Here is a 13,870-nt window from a genome sequence, read left to right on the forward strand (position 1 = left end):
TTTTAGTTTTTTTTCCAGTTTTTATTGAGTGAAAATGTCAAACCTTGCATCAGTCATGCAAAAAAAAATCAAATAAATAAAACACATATATTAAATTTCTAATAGCACTAAATTCAAGTGGAAAAATATTCAGTTCTTAATAACGCAGGTGCTGAAGAGACCAGATTCAAGTAAATCAGAGCACACCATCCTGTTTAGGGTGTTTTTTTTTTTCACTTTCTGCATTTTTGTCTCAAAACCTATATATATATCTATATATCTATATATATGTATATACATATAGATATATACACACACACATATATATGTGCATACATATTATTTTTATATTTATATATATACACATACATATTTATAAAACATTAAAAAGAGCATTGGTGGTTCAAGCATTTATTTCCCCCCCTCCCCCACAGAAAGAAAAAATAAAACAACAACAAAACAAAAAAATTACACATTTAAAATTCAAAATGAGCTAGCAATGGCTTATAGTCCTAGTGTGCAATATGGATATTACAAAAGGCTAGAATTCTCCCTCTTTGTATTTTTTTGTTTTTTTTTTGTTTTTTTTTTTTGCTACATTGGAAAAAAAAAAATCTTTTTACAAAATTCCTTCCACACGGACTTTAATCCAGTTGAGTTTGTGGCTAGAATGAACAATCTAGTCAATAGTTTTTCTTTTCTTTTTTTGCTCTTCAGTAGTGAATGGTAGCAGAATCAGGAGGGTCCATCTCAAGGTTCATGTTGTTTGTTTTTTGTTTTGGACAGAATAGTTCCATTTCCTCTCTCCTCTTTCCCCCTCCCAATAGAGTTGGTTGAATCTCTCTCTCTCTGGTCCTCACTTTAGTAGCACTCTTCTAAGCATGTTTTCCAACAGTATTAACAGTCCCGTTGATATGGTAGCTTGAAGTGGGGAGGGGGGGAACCCCACCTCACGGAAGTAGGGATCTGTGCTGTCGGGCTTTTGTTCAGAAAAGCACTTAAGCAGGGGCTTGAATCTATGCCTATTCAGAAAGCATGTGCTTAAGCGTTTTGCTGAATTAAAGCCTTAACAGGGCAGAATACAAAAGATGGGTTTAACTTTGACTTTGTTGTTGTTGTTGTTGCAAATGTAGACATAAGTAAGAGATTTACAGAAACAGAGAAGCAGCAGCACCCCTACGGCTAGGGCCAGCCACCTGGAAGGACAGAGCAGCCACAGTCCTGTGAGGGTACCTCACCTTTTGTGGGGTTCAGGCCCTGCTTAGGGGTTGAACTGGGCTGTAGCCTGCTGGGAAAGAAATCCCTTCTCTGTGCCAGCTCCTGAAGAAGTGCTAAAGGTTTGGGAGAAAGGCTGAGAAGTTTTAGGGAGAAGTAGGGTGCCTTGGGGGAGAAAATGGTGTGCATAGATAAACACAGGCCCCTCTGGCACAGTCAGTCACAGAAGGGCGAGTGAAACAGGGCCCTGTTTCAGCACAGGTCCCAGGGCCGCTGCACTGGCCCCACCTGCCCGAGGCCGCCTCTGGGATGATGTAACATGCCCAGCGCCAAGCAAAGTGGGCTGGCATTAGCAGAGCTACAAGGTCGATTTTTTTTTCATTATTTTTACCCCTTTCCTCCACACACTTTTGACTTTTCCCCACCATCATGCAAAGGTTCAGTCAGCAGATTCTGAGCTATGAATGGGGAGGGGGAGAAAATACTATGTCATGGTGCTGGTTCCCAGCTCAAATCAGATGATCCTGAACAGGCCACAGCCGGCCTGTTCTGAATACAAGCAAGTGGCTGAAATGAGCTCCCCATCTTGCCACTGACCCCCCCCACCCCGCCATGTTAAACACACTTACAGGTAGGTTTAAATTAAAGCCTGCAGGATGTCGTATTGAAGGCAGTGGGCTAGATCCTGCTCTCACAAAATTCATGATGTAGATCATGTCGATTTCAGTGATACAAATTAAACTGTTTTTTGCAAAAAGAAGGGGCTTATGTTAGATCCATAGATGCGCCTCTTGGAGCCCATCACCATAGTATCGAAGTACTTGAATATGGGAAAAGGTACAAGTATACAGAACCTGTAGCAAATGCCATTAAAGTACAGTCTTTTTTTGCTCCATCCCAGTTCTAGAAATTGCGGGCTCTCATGCCCTCACTCTGCCCCCAGGAACGTGAGCTTCATTATATTCAAGAATTGGGTTATGCTCGAAAACACACAGCTGAGGGCAAGGGGATAGCCAAACAAAACAAAAACAAACAAACAAAAAGTAAAAGCCACACAAAAAAAAAAAAACCTGATAGAGGAAAAGAACGCCAAGGTATTAAATAAACTACAAACTAGTAATAACAATAGTTCATTTGTTGTTTCATTTTCATTTGTTTCATCTCTACAAAATTCAAGTTAAAATTCGGACTCGTGCAGCTCCAGTCAGTGCTAGGAGTGTGAAGTCAGCCTCAAACCATAGCATTAAGGCCCCCCCCCCCCCCCAAATGCACACACAAAATTAAAAAAAAAAGGGGGGGGGGGGGAATTGCACACAATTAACCATATCTAAGGGCTATCCAGAAGGCTGGTGACCTCCCTCCCCCTCCCCAAAAACCCAGTGGCATTGGTTGTTTCTCGTTTGTTCTCTATATAATAACCTTTACAGGAAAAATACTGTACAACTTCTCAATTTTTTTTTTTTTGCCTTTCCTTTTGAAACATTAGCTGAACAGTCTGCCCCCCCCCCCCCATGTTTACACAGCTGAGTTGCTTGTTTTTAAATCCAACCTGATCTGCACCAGTTCCGGGGGGGGAAGGGGGGCGGGGGGGGGGAACAACCCCAAAACAAAACAAAACAAAAAACCCTAAACTCCTTGAGGCCTTTATCTGTTTGGGGTGGAAACAAATTATGGGGATTTCTTGGAGCTAAAGTGTGTGTGTGTTGGGGGGGGGGGGGGGGGAGGGAGAGGAAATGGCGGTGCCTGCATGATGTTAGGAAAAAATAATTAGAATTTTAAAAGGGGGGGGAGGGTAACATGACAAGCCTCAGACACAAGGCACCTTCCAGTAGGCTGGTATACTTATAAGCTGGCACTGAAATCACCACTAGCAGAATTAATTTATACTGCTGGTTCTTCTGGAGCCCCTGTCTATGTAGCCAAACCCCCTCTGTTGGCCTCAAGTAAGGATTTTGGTCAACAGCCACTGTATCAGCTGTCAGCATCCTGGACGGTCTCCTGTAGTGTGTGTTCCCAGGCTGGGCTAGGCAGAGTGGGGCAAGGTGGGGGGGGAGCGCTTGTAACCGGGGCAAGCCCAAGGTACTGGAGGCGGCAGGGCTGAACGCAGCACATTCGCCCATGCTGTGCCCAAGCTATTAATCCTACTTGGCAAAATTTATCAGCCTAGACCCAGAAATGCATTAAGCTTGACTACATTCTGGCCTCAACTGGCATCTCCCGCCCCAAGCTTTGCTTTCGCTATGTTGCGCAGGTAGCAGCAGGCTCATGTGGTGTGGCTGAGATAGATAACCATGACTGGGCCAACAGCAGGTGCCACAGAACAGTCCTCCCACTTAGTGCTGAGCAATAGGGACACCCCCCCCCCCATTTTCTGAGCAGGAAATCCAGCTGTGGGCTCTTGAATTCCTTGAATTGGATCCGCCTCCCTCTCAGTGGTGCCTTCGCTGTCGCCCAGAAATCACCAGAGCTACTGGTGCATAGACTTGCCTAGCCTCAGTGAAGGGCTGGCCAGCAGATACCTGTCACTGTACGACTGCATGGGTCAGAGAGCACGTAGTCTTGTACAAAGCTGTTTTAATGGCTGGGATGCACCTCTGTTAGCTCGGTGTTCCTTGTGCTACTCCATGGCACAGCATGTCAGCTCGCAACCTCCTGACTCTACCCTGACCTCCTGAGATGGGGATACTGAAGCACCACAAAAAAAAGCCTCGCCCTCAACAGAGGAGAAGCACCTGGGGGTTGGGATGAGATGGAACTGGATGGGTGATTAACCCCAGTCCTCCAGTGTGACAGACCCTTTAACTGCCCGCTGTGCCCTCCCCCACTTACTTCAGCTAAATCCCTACAGGCAGAATAGTAGGGATGGGGAAAGGTGCCCTACAGTGCTAGAAGAGAAAGTTTCACAATATAAATAGCATTCAAAATTATTATCATTAATAGTAAAAAGGATCTGGAAGAACAGAGGAGTGTCCCATTCCCACCCCTGCTCATTCATTAATGCGTCCTCATTTATGTGACAATAAATACCCATTCCCACCCTTACTGTCTGATGCCATTCATTTAATGCTGGAGAAAGAAGAGCAAGAGAGAGAGAGAGAGAGAGAGCGAGAGCGCGCGAGCGAGCGCGAGAGGGAGAAAGAGAGAGCGCGAGAGGGAGAAAGAGAGAGAGTGAGCGCGCACACCCGTCACCCCCTCCTTCCCACTGGCAAAAGCTGAGCTAGTTGTCTTTGTGACACCAATTCCTTGCATGTTATATATGTGTGTGTGTGTGTGTACATTATATATATATATATAGAGAGAGAGAGAGAGAGAGACACACACACAAATATATATTTCTAAAATTCATTACCTGTTGTTCCCACCCACCCCCCTCCAAGAAGTGGAGATTATTATTAATATCGTACAACTGAAAACATGGGAAAAAAAAAACCCAGAAAGAAAAATGGGGGGCTAGAACCCCACCCATAATGAAGGGTCCCCAGATGGGTGCAGGCCCCACGCACCAAACAGGAGGCAAGGAAAAGCAGCCAGCACCCTCAAGGTTCGTGTCTGTAAAAAAGGGTTGGTTTTTTGTTTTTGTTTTTTTTGCTGCATCTTGCCCTGATTTTCTGTGATCTGCAGAATGAAGTGATGCAGCACCAGTTCTGCTGCGAACCTGTCTCTCTTATGGGGCCTGTGGCGCAGGGTTTCCTTCCTTCCTCTCTCCTGTGTGGCACGGAGTTGTGTTTTTTTTTTGTTTTTTTTCACTTGCCATCCCAATCTTTGTTCTTGCCTCATATGGGGGTCCTCTTAGTAATTCCATGTAAGAGCAAAACCAAACCACTGCTGCTGTTGTCACTGAGGTTAAGGAGAAGTTGTTGGAGCAAGGGTAGAGGCTGGAGCAGCAGCTGGAGCTGAAGTAGGAACAGGGGCTGGAGTAAGGGCTGGGGCTGGCTCGCCCTGTGACCTGGAAGCATCGCCATGGTCTGTGGAAGAAGCAGCCTCCTCCGTGTCCCCATCTTCTTTAGTGGCCAGGCCCTCAGGGTCAGGCAACGACTCTTCAGAATCTGTGTTCAGGTCTTCCTCTTCATCATCATCCTCGTCATCGTCGTCCTCCTCCTCCTCCTCTTCATCCTCCTCCTCTTCTTCGTTCATCTCCTCCTCCTCATCCTCCTCATCATCTTGGGACGAGTCATCCTCATCCTCCACATCACCAGAGGCAGATGCCACTGCCCCCCTGTCCTGAGAGGCAGTCCCAGCTCTGCTTGGTGATGGACCTTCAGTGACTTCTGACTGCTTCTTGCTGAGGTCCAGGGAATCATTGAGGCCCACGCCAGCAGCATTCTGCAGGAAGAAGAGGGAGCTGTTGTTGTCAGTGCTGAGGTTGAGGGAACTATCCAGGTTGATGGAAGAGTTCTGGATGTCATACTCCAGAGTGGAGTGGGCAAGGCCCTCAGGACCAGGAGAGATGGCAGGCAGCTCCCCCCGCTCCTGCTTCTCGTGTTTGCGCTTGTGTGAGTCCATCTGGGACATGCCCACCACCGTGTGTTTGCAGCCAGGGTAGGTGCAATGGAAGTGGGAGCACTTGAGTTTGTACTTGCAGTCAGGCACCTCGCAGTCCACGCTTGAGCTGAACTGGCAGAAGCCAGCAGCACTGATGACGTCCTGCTTGCCATGATGCTTACGGTGGGCTGTCACCTTGGTGCTGTCAGTGCAGCGGAAGCCACAGCGCAGACAGTGGAAGTGTGTGCTATTGCCAGAGAACTGACAGTCTGGGAAGTTGCAACTCAGTGAAGACTTGAAGCGTTTGAAATCATCCAGCACCAGGTTGTCAACACGGTCATGGTGCTGGGCATGCTTGTACATGTGGGTACGGCCGCAGAACTTGTAGCCACAATTCTCCCTTGTGCAGTGGTAGTGGGTAACCTTGAGAGAGAACTGGCAGCTGGAGTCCTTGCAGTCCTCGTAGAGGTCATAGCGGCGAAATCCCTCCAGCATCATCCCCTCATCCAGCATCTTACGTGAGGACGCAGTCTTACGGCGCTTGCCAAACGGGGACATGTCCTCAATAATCCAGAAACGCTTTTTAGCCCCCGAGGCAGTTGGCATAGTGATGGTATTCCCTGAAGAGAAAAAGGGAGAGTGCTGTTGCTGACAGACAGGTTGCTGTTCATCGCCTCTAACCAGCCCCGCAAGCCCTGTAACTTGTCTAGACACAATGCTGCAACTGCTCCCACCCAGCTTGAGCTCATCTCTCAAGCTCCAGGTAAGCCTGAACTCTGGGATCATGTGCTGGCTGGCTGTACATCACATCCTCCACTTTTTGTGCACACTCCACCTTGCCTTTGTCAGTCTCGTATGCTTGCTATTGTCCAAATAGGAACTGTTGCTTCTCTGTTTTGCAAGTCTCGCAGGCTTTTCTAGTTCTCTCTACTCTCCTCTTAATGCAGAGGAGCTGGCTTGTTCTAAAGCGAGGCCTGAGGTGTTTTACTACAGTTTTATTGGGATAAGTGTCAAACATGTTTAAACATTCTAAAACCTGTACATGTGCACTGATTTCCCCTCTCCAAGCTCTTCATAAGCTGGACCAAGTAATATGCTACAACTGCCAAGGACAGGCAAGAAGTGAAGGAAGATCCCATGCGTGACTGAAAGCGTGGGGGGGGGGGGGGGGGGGGAGTTACAGAAGTAGGATGGACTTTGGCCAGGAGACTGGAACATCCTTCACTGTAATGAGCCTACATATTACAATGAGTGCACTTAGAAAGACAGATGGACAGATGTTCGATGGGGCTAATTCTCATCATCACTAGCCAGTGAACTCCGAGAGAAAATACCAGTTTTACAGCTTTCCCTTGGGGCTCAAAAATCACATGATGCCCCTAGTAAATAAAGAGCCCTCATCTATTTTCCAGTTTCATTCAAGGGGCCAGCATAATCGACTAGTGCTCACATCCCCTAGGATCAAGCTGACATCAAGGACTTGACCCCATTCCCATCTATTAACTTTTTTTCTTCTCCGCTTGCTATTTCCAGAATCAAACCACAATCTCCAGTATCCACATGCAGCACAGAGAAGGGTGGAGGCAAGAAGGATTTCTCACCAAGTGCAAAACTGTGAGTTTGACTGTAAGTTATAGTTTCCAATAAAACTTTTGGCTGGGGCGGGGGGTGGGGGGGGGGGGGAACTGTTTGTTTTTTCATCTTCATGCTGGAACTGCCATCCTGTTAAAAGGAGGCATGATTTATGACATGCAGTGCCTGGGGCTTGAGAATCCAGACTAGCTTGCATCCTTGTCTAGGACAGTGAAGCAGTCATTTGTTTGTTTGACTGTTGTAGAATTATTTTTTTCCTGGCTGATAAGCAGGTATTAAAAGAAGTGATGGATGCTAGTTTTGCCATATCTGGCCCTTCATATGTCAACCCTTTAAGAGAAGGTGGTGATTATCCAAGGAAGCCTCCCAAAGTTAAACTGACACTGTACTAAAAGATTTAAATCTATGGAACGGGTAGCAGCAACCTAAGCTCTCTGTTTGGTTTATGTATGTAGGCTACAGAGACTGCAGGATGAGCAAAGAGCAAAAAAATTTTCCACATTCGTTTGTTACATGGCACTTTGGCTCAGACTGCAAATAAGGAAGCCAGCTCGGGGCATCCATGGCGAGGCCATCTTACTGACACGCCGCTGGTGGAAACCAGCTAATTTAACCTGCCATCAGGGAAAGACTAACGTTCTATCACTGTGGACTTCAAATTAGCAAGCTCTTAGCTATAGACTCTGTGACCAGTTACTATCTGCTCCCCCAAAACATTCTGTATTGTAAAACCTAGTTCTCTGCTTCCAAGTGACAAACACATCATTGCCTAGACATCACTGCCTGCTCTCCAGACCCATTCCTTACTCCTCTTTTTAGAAAGAAAATTATTGCAGCCAGGCCATCCAATCTCCTAGCGTTAGCATGGATGCTTATCTTGTCTACTTCCCGATAGCAGTATGGAAACAACAGTTTGGGAAAAGACTCTGGACAGAACATCTGAGGAGTAAGTGGAAGTAAACTGTTTTAAACTGTAACAAAATATCTACTAACTTTTACAACAGTTCAAACGCGTGTGCTTAAAAGTTTTGTTAAACAATTTCCTTTTCTCACACAGGCCGAGTTCCAGAGCAAGGAATGAAAAGGAAAGAAGACAACCTGGCTCGCTCGCTCTTCCTCTAGCCACTAGACCATGCTCATCCCCTAACAACCAGTTGAAGATTACAAACCTCAACCGATTCAATCCCAAGCAAATCTCAATGGTAAGTGCATACCTTAAGCCTGGCCTGTCAACTAATAATGACAGGAAAATTTAGGAAACTGTTTTAAAACCTGTTTTAAAAGGTAAAAGAAAGGAAACCTAAAAATATATAATTAGAGGAAAGCACAGCACAAACGTAAGGTGTTTCAGGTTGCATGCAAATCAGTTTAAAAGCAAACCAAAACAGAATTAAAGCCTAATTTCTTGCGTCTTATTTTGTTCGCTGGCACACACTCCTCAGGACAGGGCAGGGTCCTTCTCCTACCGAGTCCCATGATAAAACCTCTGAACTTCCCAGTAGAGCTGGTCCTCCAGCCACAGTGCTCTCCATTCACCTTGGGTTGCACATTACCACACATGCACACACTAAAACTGGCAGGAAGAAGGAGCGGGACACTTCTTGGCTGCCAAAATCCTCTTAAATGTGAGCTTTAAGCATAAATATGCTCTTAATTAACTAGAGAAGAGCTGGGAGCTGGGAAAAGAGGCCAACACTGAGACACACCCTAAAAACCATTCCCAGCTGGAATGAGAATCCTCAGCCTAAGACATCTCTGATCTTAGTCACACATGGCAAGCATGGCAACTTAAAACTAAAAAAAAAAAACTAGATGTATTTGCCGCAGCTGTATGAGCAGATGCAAATACTAGCGAGTGTGAGAAACAGCCTGCGATGTCTGATGTTGTCATCACAGTGACACTGGACTTCCCTGTTTCTGTTACTTGTGCTGGGGAAAGCAGCCCTGATTTTTATAGCTTTATATAGCAATAGGAAGCAGTGAAACTGAAAGGACCTGTAGACATCCTGGAACTGGGTACCTTGTCAGCCATTTACCCGCCAAGACGTGCGCAGCAGGCTGCGCTAAGCACTGAGCTTGGTAGCCTAGACGATCTAAACCAGAAGTCCAAGTTCCATTAATGCTGCCTGGCCAAGAGTTTGCTTTGTGGCCACCCCACTATTATAGAGAGACTAAGAGTGAGTTTTAACTACAGATTTTGTTGTTAGGTTTTTGTCGTAGTTTGGAATTGGTGGGAAATTACTTGCAGCTTTCTGAGTTTTCACAATGATTTGCTATCTTCTGGTTACCTTCCTTAGCCATGGTTACAGCCTGGTGTTACTGTGTTTGCAGGCAAATGGAGCAGGCACGGAAGGGCCCGTGGATAAAGTTAAATGAGACACAGCGTGACATATGCTTTTTTTTTTTTTTTTTTTTTTTCTCCTATTTACTGGCCCAAAGGAACTGCAATGTGCAGAGAAAAACATGGACAGGGTGAGCGGGGAAGGAGGTGGGCAAGGAACGCTAAGAGAGAAAGCAAAGAACTGTTACCTGCTGCATCCTGAACTAAGGGAACGTCACTTTTTACTGGAGTTGGAGTGGCAATGATGGGCGAAAACCCAGAGGTGCTGGCGGCAGGCATGACAATGCCCCTGCTGGATCCAAGAGTGGCACTGAGCAGAGAGTATGAGAGACAAGATGGAGAAAAAAGATAGGGAAGGGTGGGAAGGGGAGACCTAAGCAGGGCTTGTGAGAAAGATGGAGGCAGAGGTGGTGGCTGAGGTTGTGGTGCATTGTGGGTAGCATCATCGGCAGCAGCAGTAGCAGTAGAAGGAACCAGGCAGCCTGGAGAATGTGGAGAGAAAAAAAAAAAAGGCAGAAAAAAAGGAAAAAAAAACAAACAAAGAAAAACAAAAGAACTGAAATGAGAACCCAAGAGTGGAAGCAATATGATGAAAATGGAAAATACATTCACAAATGTACGAAACAGAACCGTAACAGAGAGGAAATGGAAGGTGAGGAACTGACAGCATCAGAAAGAGGAGGGGTATCTCTGCAGAAAGTAAGGAGCGGCCTTAGCGGCACGGGGGAAGAGCTACAGTCTTTCAAGCAGAAATTCCTGCTCGTTTGGTCCTTGTTCATCGATACGGTGCCAGCTTATACCAATATTAATTGCCGTGAGGGTGGGCTCACGCATTGGAAACCTGAGATCGCTTGCTACGCGGATAGCAGTGGGGCAGGGGGCATTCCCTAGGAAGTGTGAGTCACAGTTGGACAGCGTGCTGATAGTGGAGAGAGACTCCCAGGAACTGCTATCTCACCAAAAACTCTGTGGAGGAGCCATAATGCCACAGGGGGAACCACTATGCTGATCCAGCAGTGTTCATATGAAGGTCGCGTATGTAGATGTGTTGTATGGGAGCATCTATCTATTTGGTGTGCGAAGGAAAACGTATTTGAAGTTACAGCAAACTCACTGAGGCAGTCTTTCTAGACTACAATACCTAACTCTGGGAAGGACAGCTAAGAGATCCCTGGGTCACCACCAGATTATACAGAAGCCACAATGGATATATCTGCCTGCTGAGAAGATAACTAACTGCAACACAAGGCAGTAGGAGATGACTATCCAGTGGTCCTGCAAACAGGAAATGACGCAGAATCTTACTTCCAGAAAGAGGGGGATGGTGGAGCTCACCTGTGTGCAACACTGTGCAAAATGGCAAAAGAGGCTTGAGTCTTTTGTATGAGCAAAGGAGGTCAGTGAGCTTTTTACGCGTTGCTTTCTCAAGACGTGGTAGTTCCTCTCCCCTCCCCCCCCATAATATTTGCTACTGTGCAGTCTTTCTGAACCTCAAGAGTATAGGAACATGTCTGACTTCAGATGCAGCACAAAGAAATACAAAAAGATATCAGGGGAAATGCCAGGGACAAAAAAAGCTCCACAACCTTTTTTTTTTTTTTTTTTTTTTAAGATCAGTTATTCAAATAGATCCAGCTCCAAGACACAGGCTAAAAACGTCTTTGCAGGGGAAGAAAGCAGTATATACTATTAGTTCATGGACCCTTGAGGTGCATATTCAGATGGAGCTCTTTTTGCAAATGACAGCTGGGAACTTGGTTAGTACAAGGCACTGCTATATCTGAAGCTGAACGGGTGCAGTTCACGTTTTAAGGTGCTGTTTGTTTTCTTTAGCCTCTCTCCATGAGTTTCTCTCTCAAGAGCGCGCATGACTGTTAATCCACGCCCCCCCCCCCCCCCCCCCCCAGCGCCCCGTTCTCTCTTACCTGCTGATGTACTTTCATTGCCCACTGGAGTGCTGGAGCAGCTGCGGTCCATATTGGAAGATTCAGAGGAGATCCCCCCAGGGCTACAGCCAGTATAATCCATGTACTCATCTGTTTCAGTGTCCATCATGCTCTGGGGTCCCTGAAAGGAAGCTGGGGTGCCTGATGAAGCTGGGCTGGGTGCCATGCTGCCAACATGGGGGAGATTTTCATTTCTTGGAGTGTGGCCAATAACCTGCAGCAAGAAAACAGGACGGGGACTTTCACAGCAAAAGCAAGATGCCAAGACCAAAACCATCTGTCTGCACGTCTTCCTCTCTGCCACTGTTCTTGGGGGATAGCTAGAACATGCCTGTGAGTGGAACCCACGGCACTGAGGCTAGGAGCGTGAATCTTGCTTCACTGGGAGCTCAGAGTGTTAATCTTGGCACAGGCATCCTGGTATGTGAATTGTGATGCACTCAGAGGCTGGGAGTGTTAATCTTGGCACCGATATCCTGGTGTGTGGATTCTGATGCATTCAAAAAACAGGAGGTGTTAATCTTGGCATTACTACTTTACTGTGTAGGTCCTGCTGCATTTAGAGACTGGGAATATGACTACTGGCATGACTGCCCTAGTGCCTGCATGCCGATACAGTGCCACAGGGAAACGCAGCCTGAAACCCGCACTCTTTCTGCGTGTATCCTGCTACGCTCTGTACACATGCAGCTGTTGGGGGTCTGGCATGGCACGGTCTCCTCTGGATAGTCACATGGATAAGTAAGTACCAAGAAGGAATTAATATCCAAGCACACCAGTAAGTGCCTGCTGACCGCCAAGGTGTGGGAAGAACTGGAGTTAGCACTTCTAAATGCAGAAAGGCAGCGGCACTACAACAACTATGTCTGTTAGTTTTGCCATGTGTCCTGACTTGTGCTTTCAGCCTCTTTGTTATCTGCTGGACTGCTGCGTGGGCTAAGCACAGGGACAGATGCAGACTAGCACTGTTTGTTTGCTCCCAGGATTCCTCTGACAATGATGACTACCTCTCCCCTGCTAAAGTGACACAGAATGGCCTGTGAAGGCGATGGAGGTCAAAACTAGTGTTTTCAGCTCAGCACGTACTAGAAATCTTAAAACAGTATAAAGCAGTATTGTGGAGACAAACCTATTTGTCAAAAATCTCTCCTAAGGCTGAGTCTTCTACCTGAGCTTTTCATATTAAGAGCAATAGCTACCACAACAGTAATACCAATTCCTTGGCATGTCACACAGCGAACTCATTAACTCCAACAGCAGTGGACTTGAACAATTAACTTACTGAAAGGACGTGACAGCTAACAGAGACCGTCCATTCCCATGCTGTAGAATGAAAGGGGATTCCCATCTTACTTCTGTAGCTTTTGGTTTTCATATACCAAAAGACGTCCTTAGGGCTAGATCAGCCACAAGGGTTTATATAAAGTCAGTTTGTTTCGTATCCCAGGTCAATGGGGAAGTTAAAGAAACTAAGGAACAAGAGGAAGAGGCTTCAGGACTGCCACCATTCTGAGCAGCAGCTCTGTGCTGCAGTTGAAACTCTTAAATTTATTCATAGAACAGGGCCAAACCTAATCTGCCAGTTGCTCTCAGTTATGTTAGCCAAAAAACCAACTGCACAGCTCTGCTACTTTCTGAGAGAGGACCAAAGGAATCCCAACTTCTCTCAACTCCAAATCAGGTAAGGGAAGAGAAATTCTGAGACTGCTATTTCTCCCATCCTAGGCGGTAGCAGCAAGTAATTCTTCACGTGCAACAGGATAGGTTTACTTTAACCAGAACGTTCAATTGTTCCAGAGCCGAAGCACTTCAATTTTAAATAAGCCAGTTGGTGTATACTGAGAGAGCAGGGAGGGAGTTCAGGTTTTAAGTATGAATATTTTACAGCGTTAGCCTTCTCACATGTTTTTCTCTCCAACTCACCAGGAAAGGCTGTTGAGACTAAGTAATGCTTTGATGTCTATGCTTCATCATCTTTCCTAGTATTATGGAAGCCAAAACGGCTAAAGCTAGCGCAGGTGAACTTGCACACCCCAGCTGCAACGCAGAAATATCCTTAACAGGTTGGGTGTGAGTGTCTTGGCACTAATGCTGTTCTGCACTACGCAACCAAAAGGACCATCACCACATGCAGATCTGCAACTTAACCAGTGAGTCACCTGAGTAGGAACACGGTCGAAGTTCTTCCCCAGCATCCTTCTCATGTGCTTCCTGGCGTGGGATGTCATTTGGTGCTTGAGCAGGAAAGAGAACTGGCAGCCCTCTCGAATGCAGTGGAAGTGGCTGTTCACCTGGTTATATTTGCAACCTGCCA

At 46.3% G+C, this 13,870-nt stretch overlaps 1 protein-coding gene across 7 annotated transcripts in view; it reads right to left on the reverse strand.

Moving 5' to 3' along the window:
* The window catches only part of CASZ1 (castor zinc finger 1), a 262,426-nt gene continuing 248,556 nt past the window's right edge, over positions 1-13,870 (reverse strand). For all 7 annotated transcript variants that reach the window (XM_068915714.1, XM_068915715.1, XM_068915717.1 and 4 more), the window contains 3 exons: positions 13,716-13,864; positions 11,536-11,770; positions 1-6,296 (listed from right to left, as the gene is read on the reverse strand). In XM_068915714.1, coding sequence (XP_068771815.1) covers positions 5,038-6,296; positions 11,536-11,770; positions 13,716-13,864 — 1,643 coding nt within the window. In that variant the 3' untranslated portion in view covers positions 1-5,037. The remainder of the gene's footprint in view (positions 6,297-11,535; positions 11,771-13,715; positions 13,865-13,870) is intronic.

Source organism: Struthio camelus, chromosome 21, assembly GCF_040807025.1.
Source record: "Struthio camelus isolate bStrCam1 chromosome 21, bStrCam1.hap1, whole genome shotgun sequence".
NCBI lineage: Eukaryota > Metazoa > Chordata > Aves > Struthioniformes > Struthionidae > Struthio > Struthio camelus.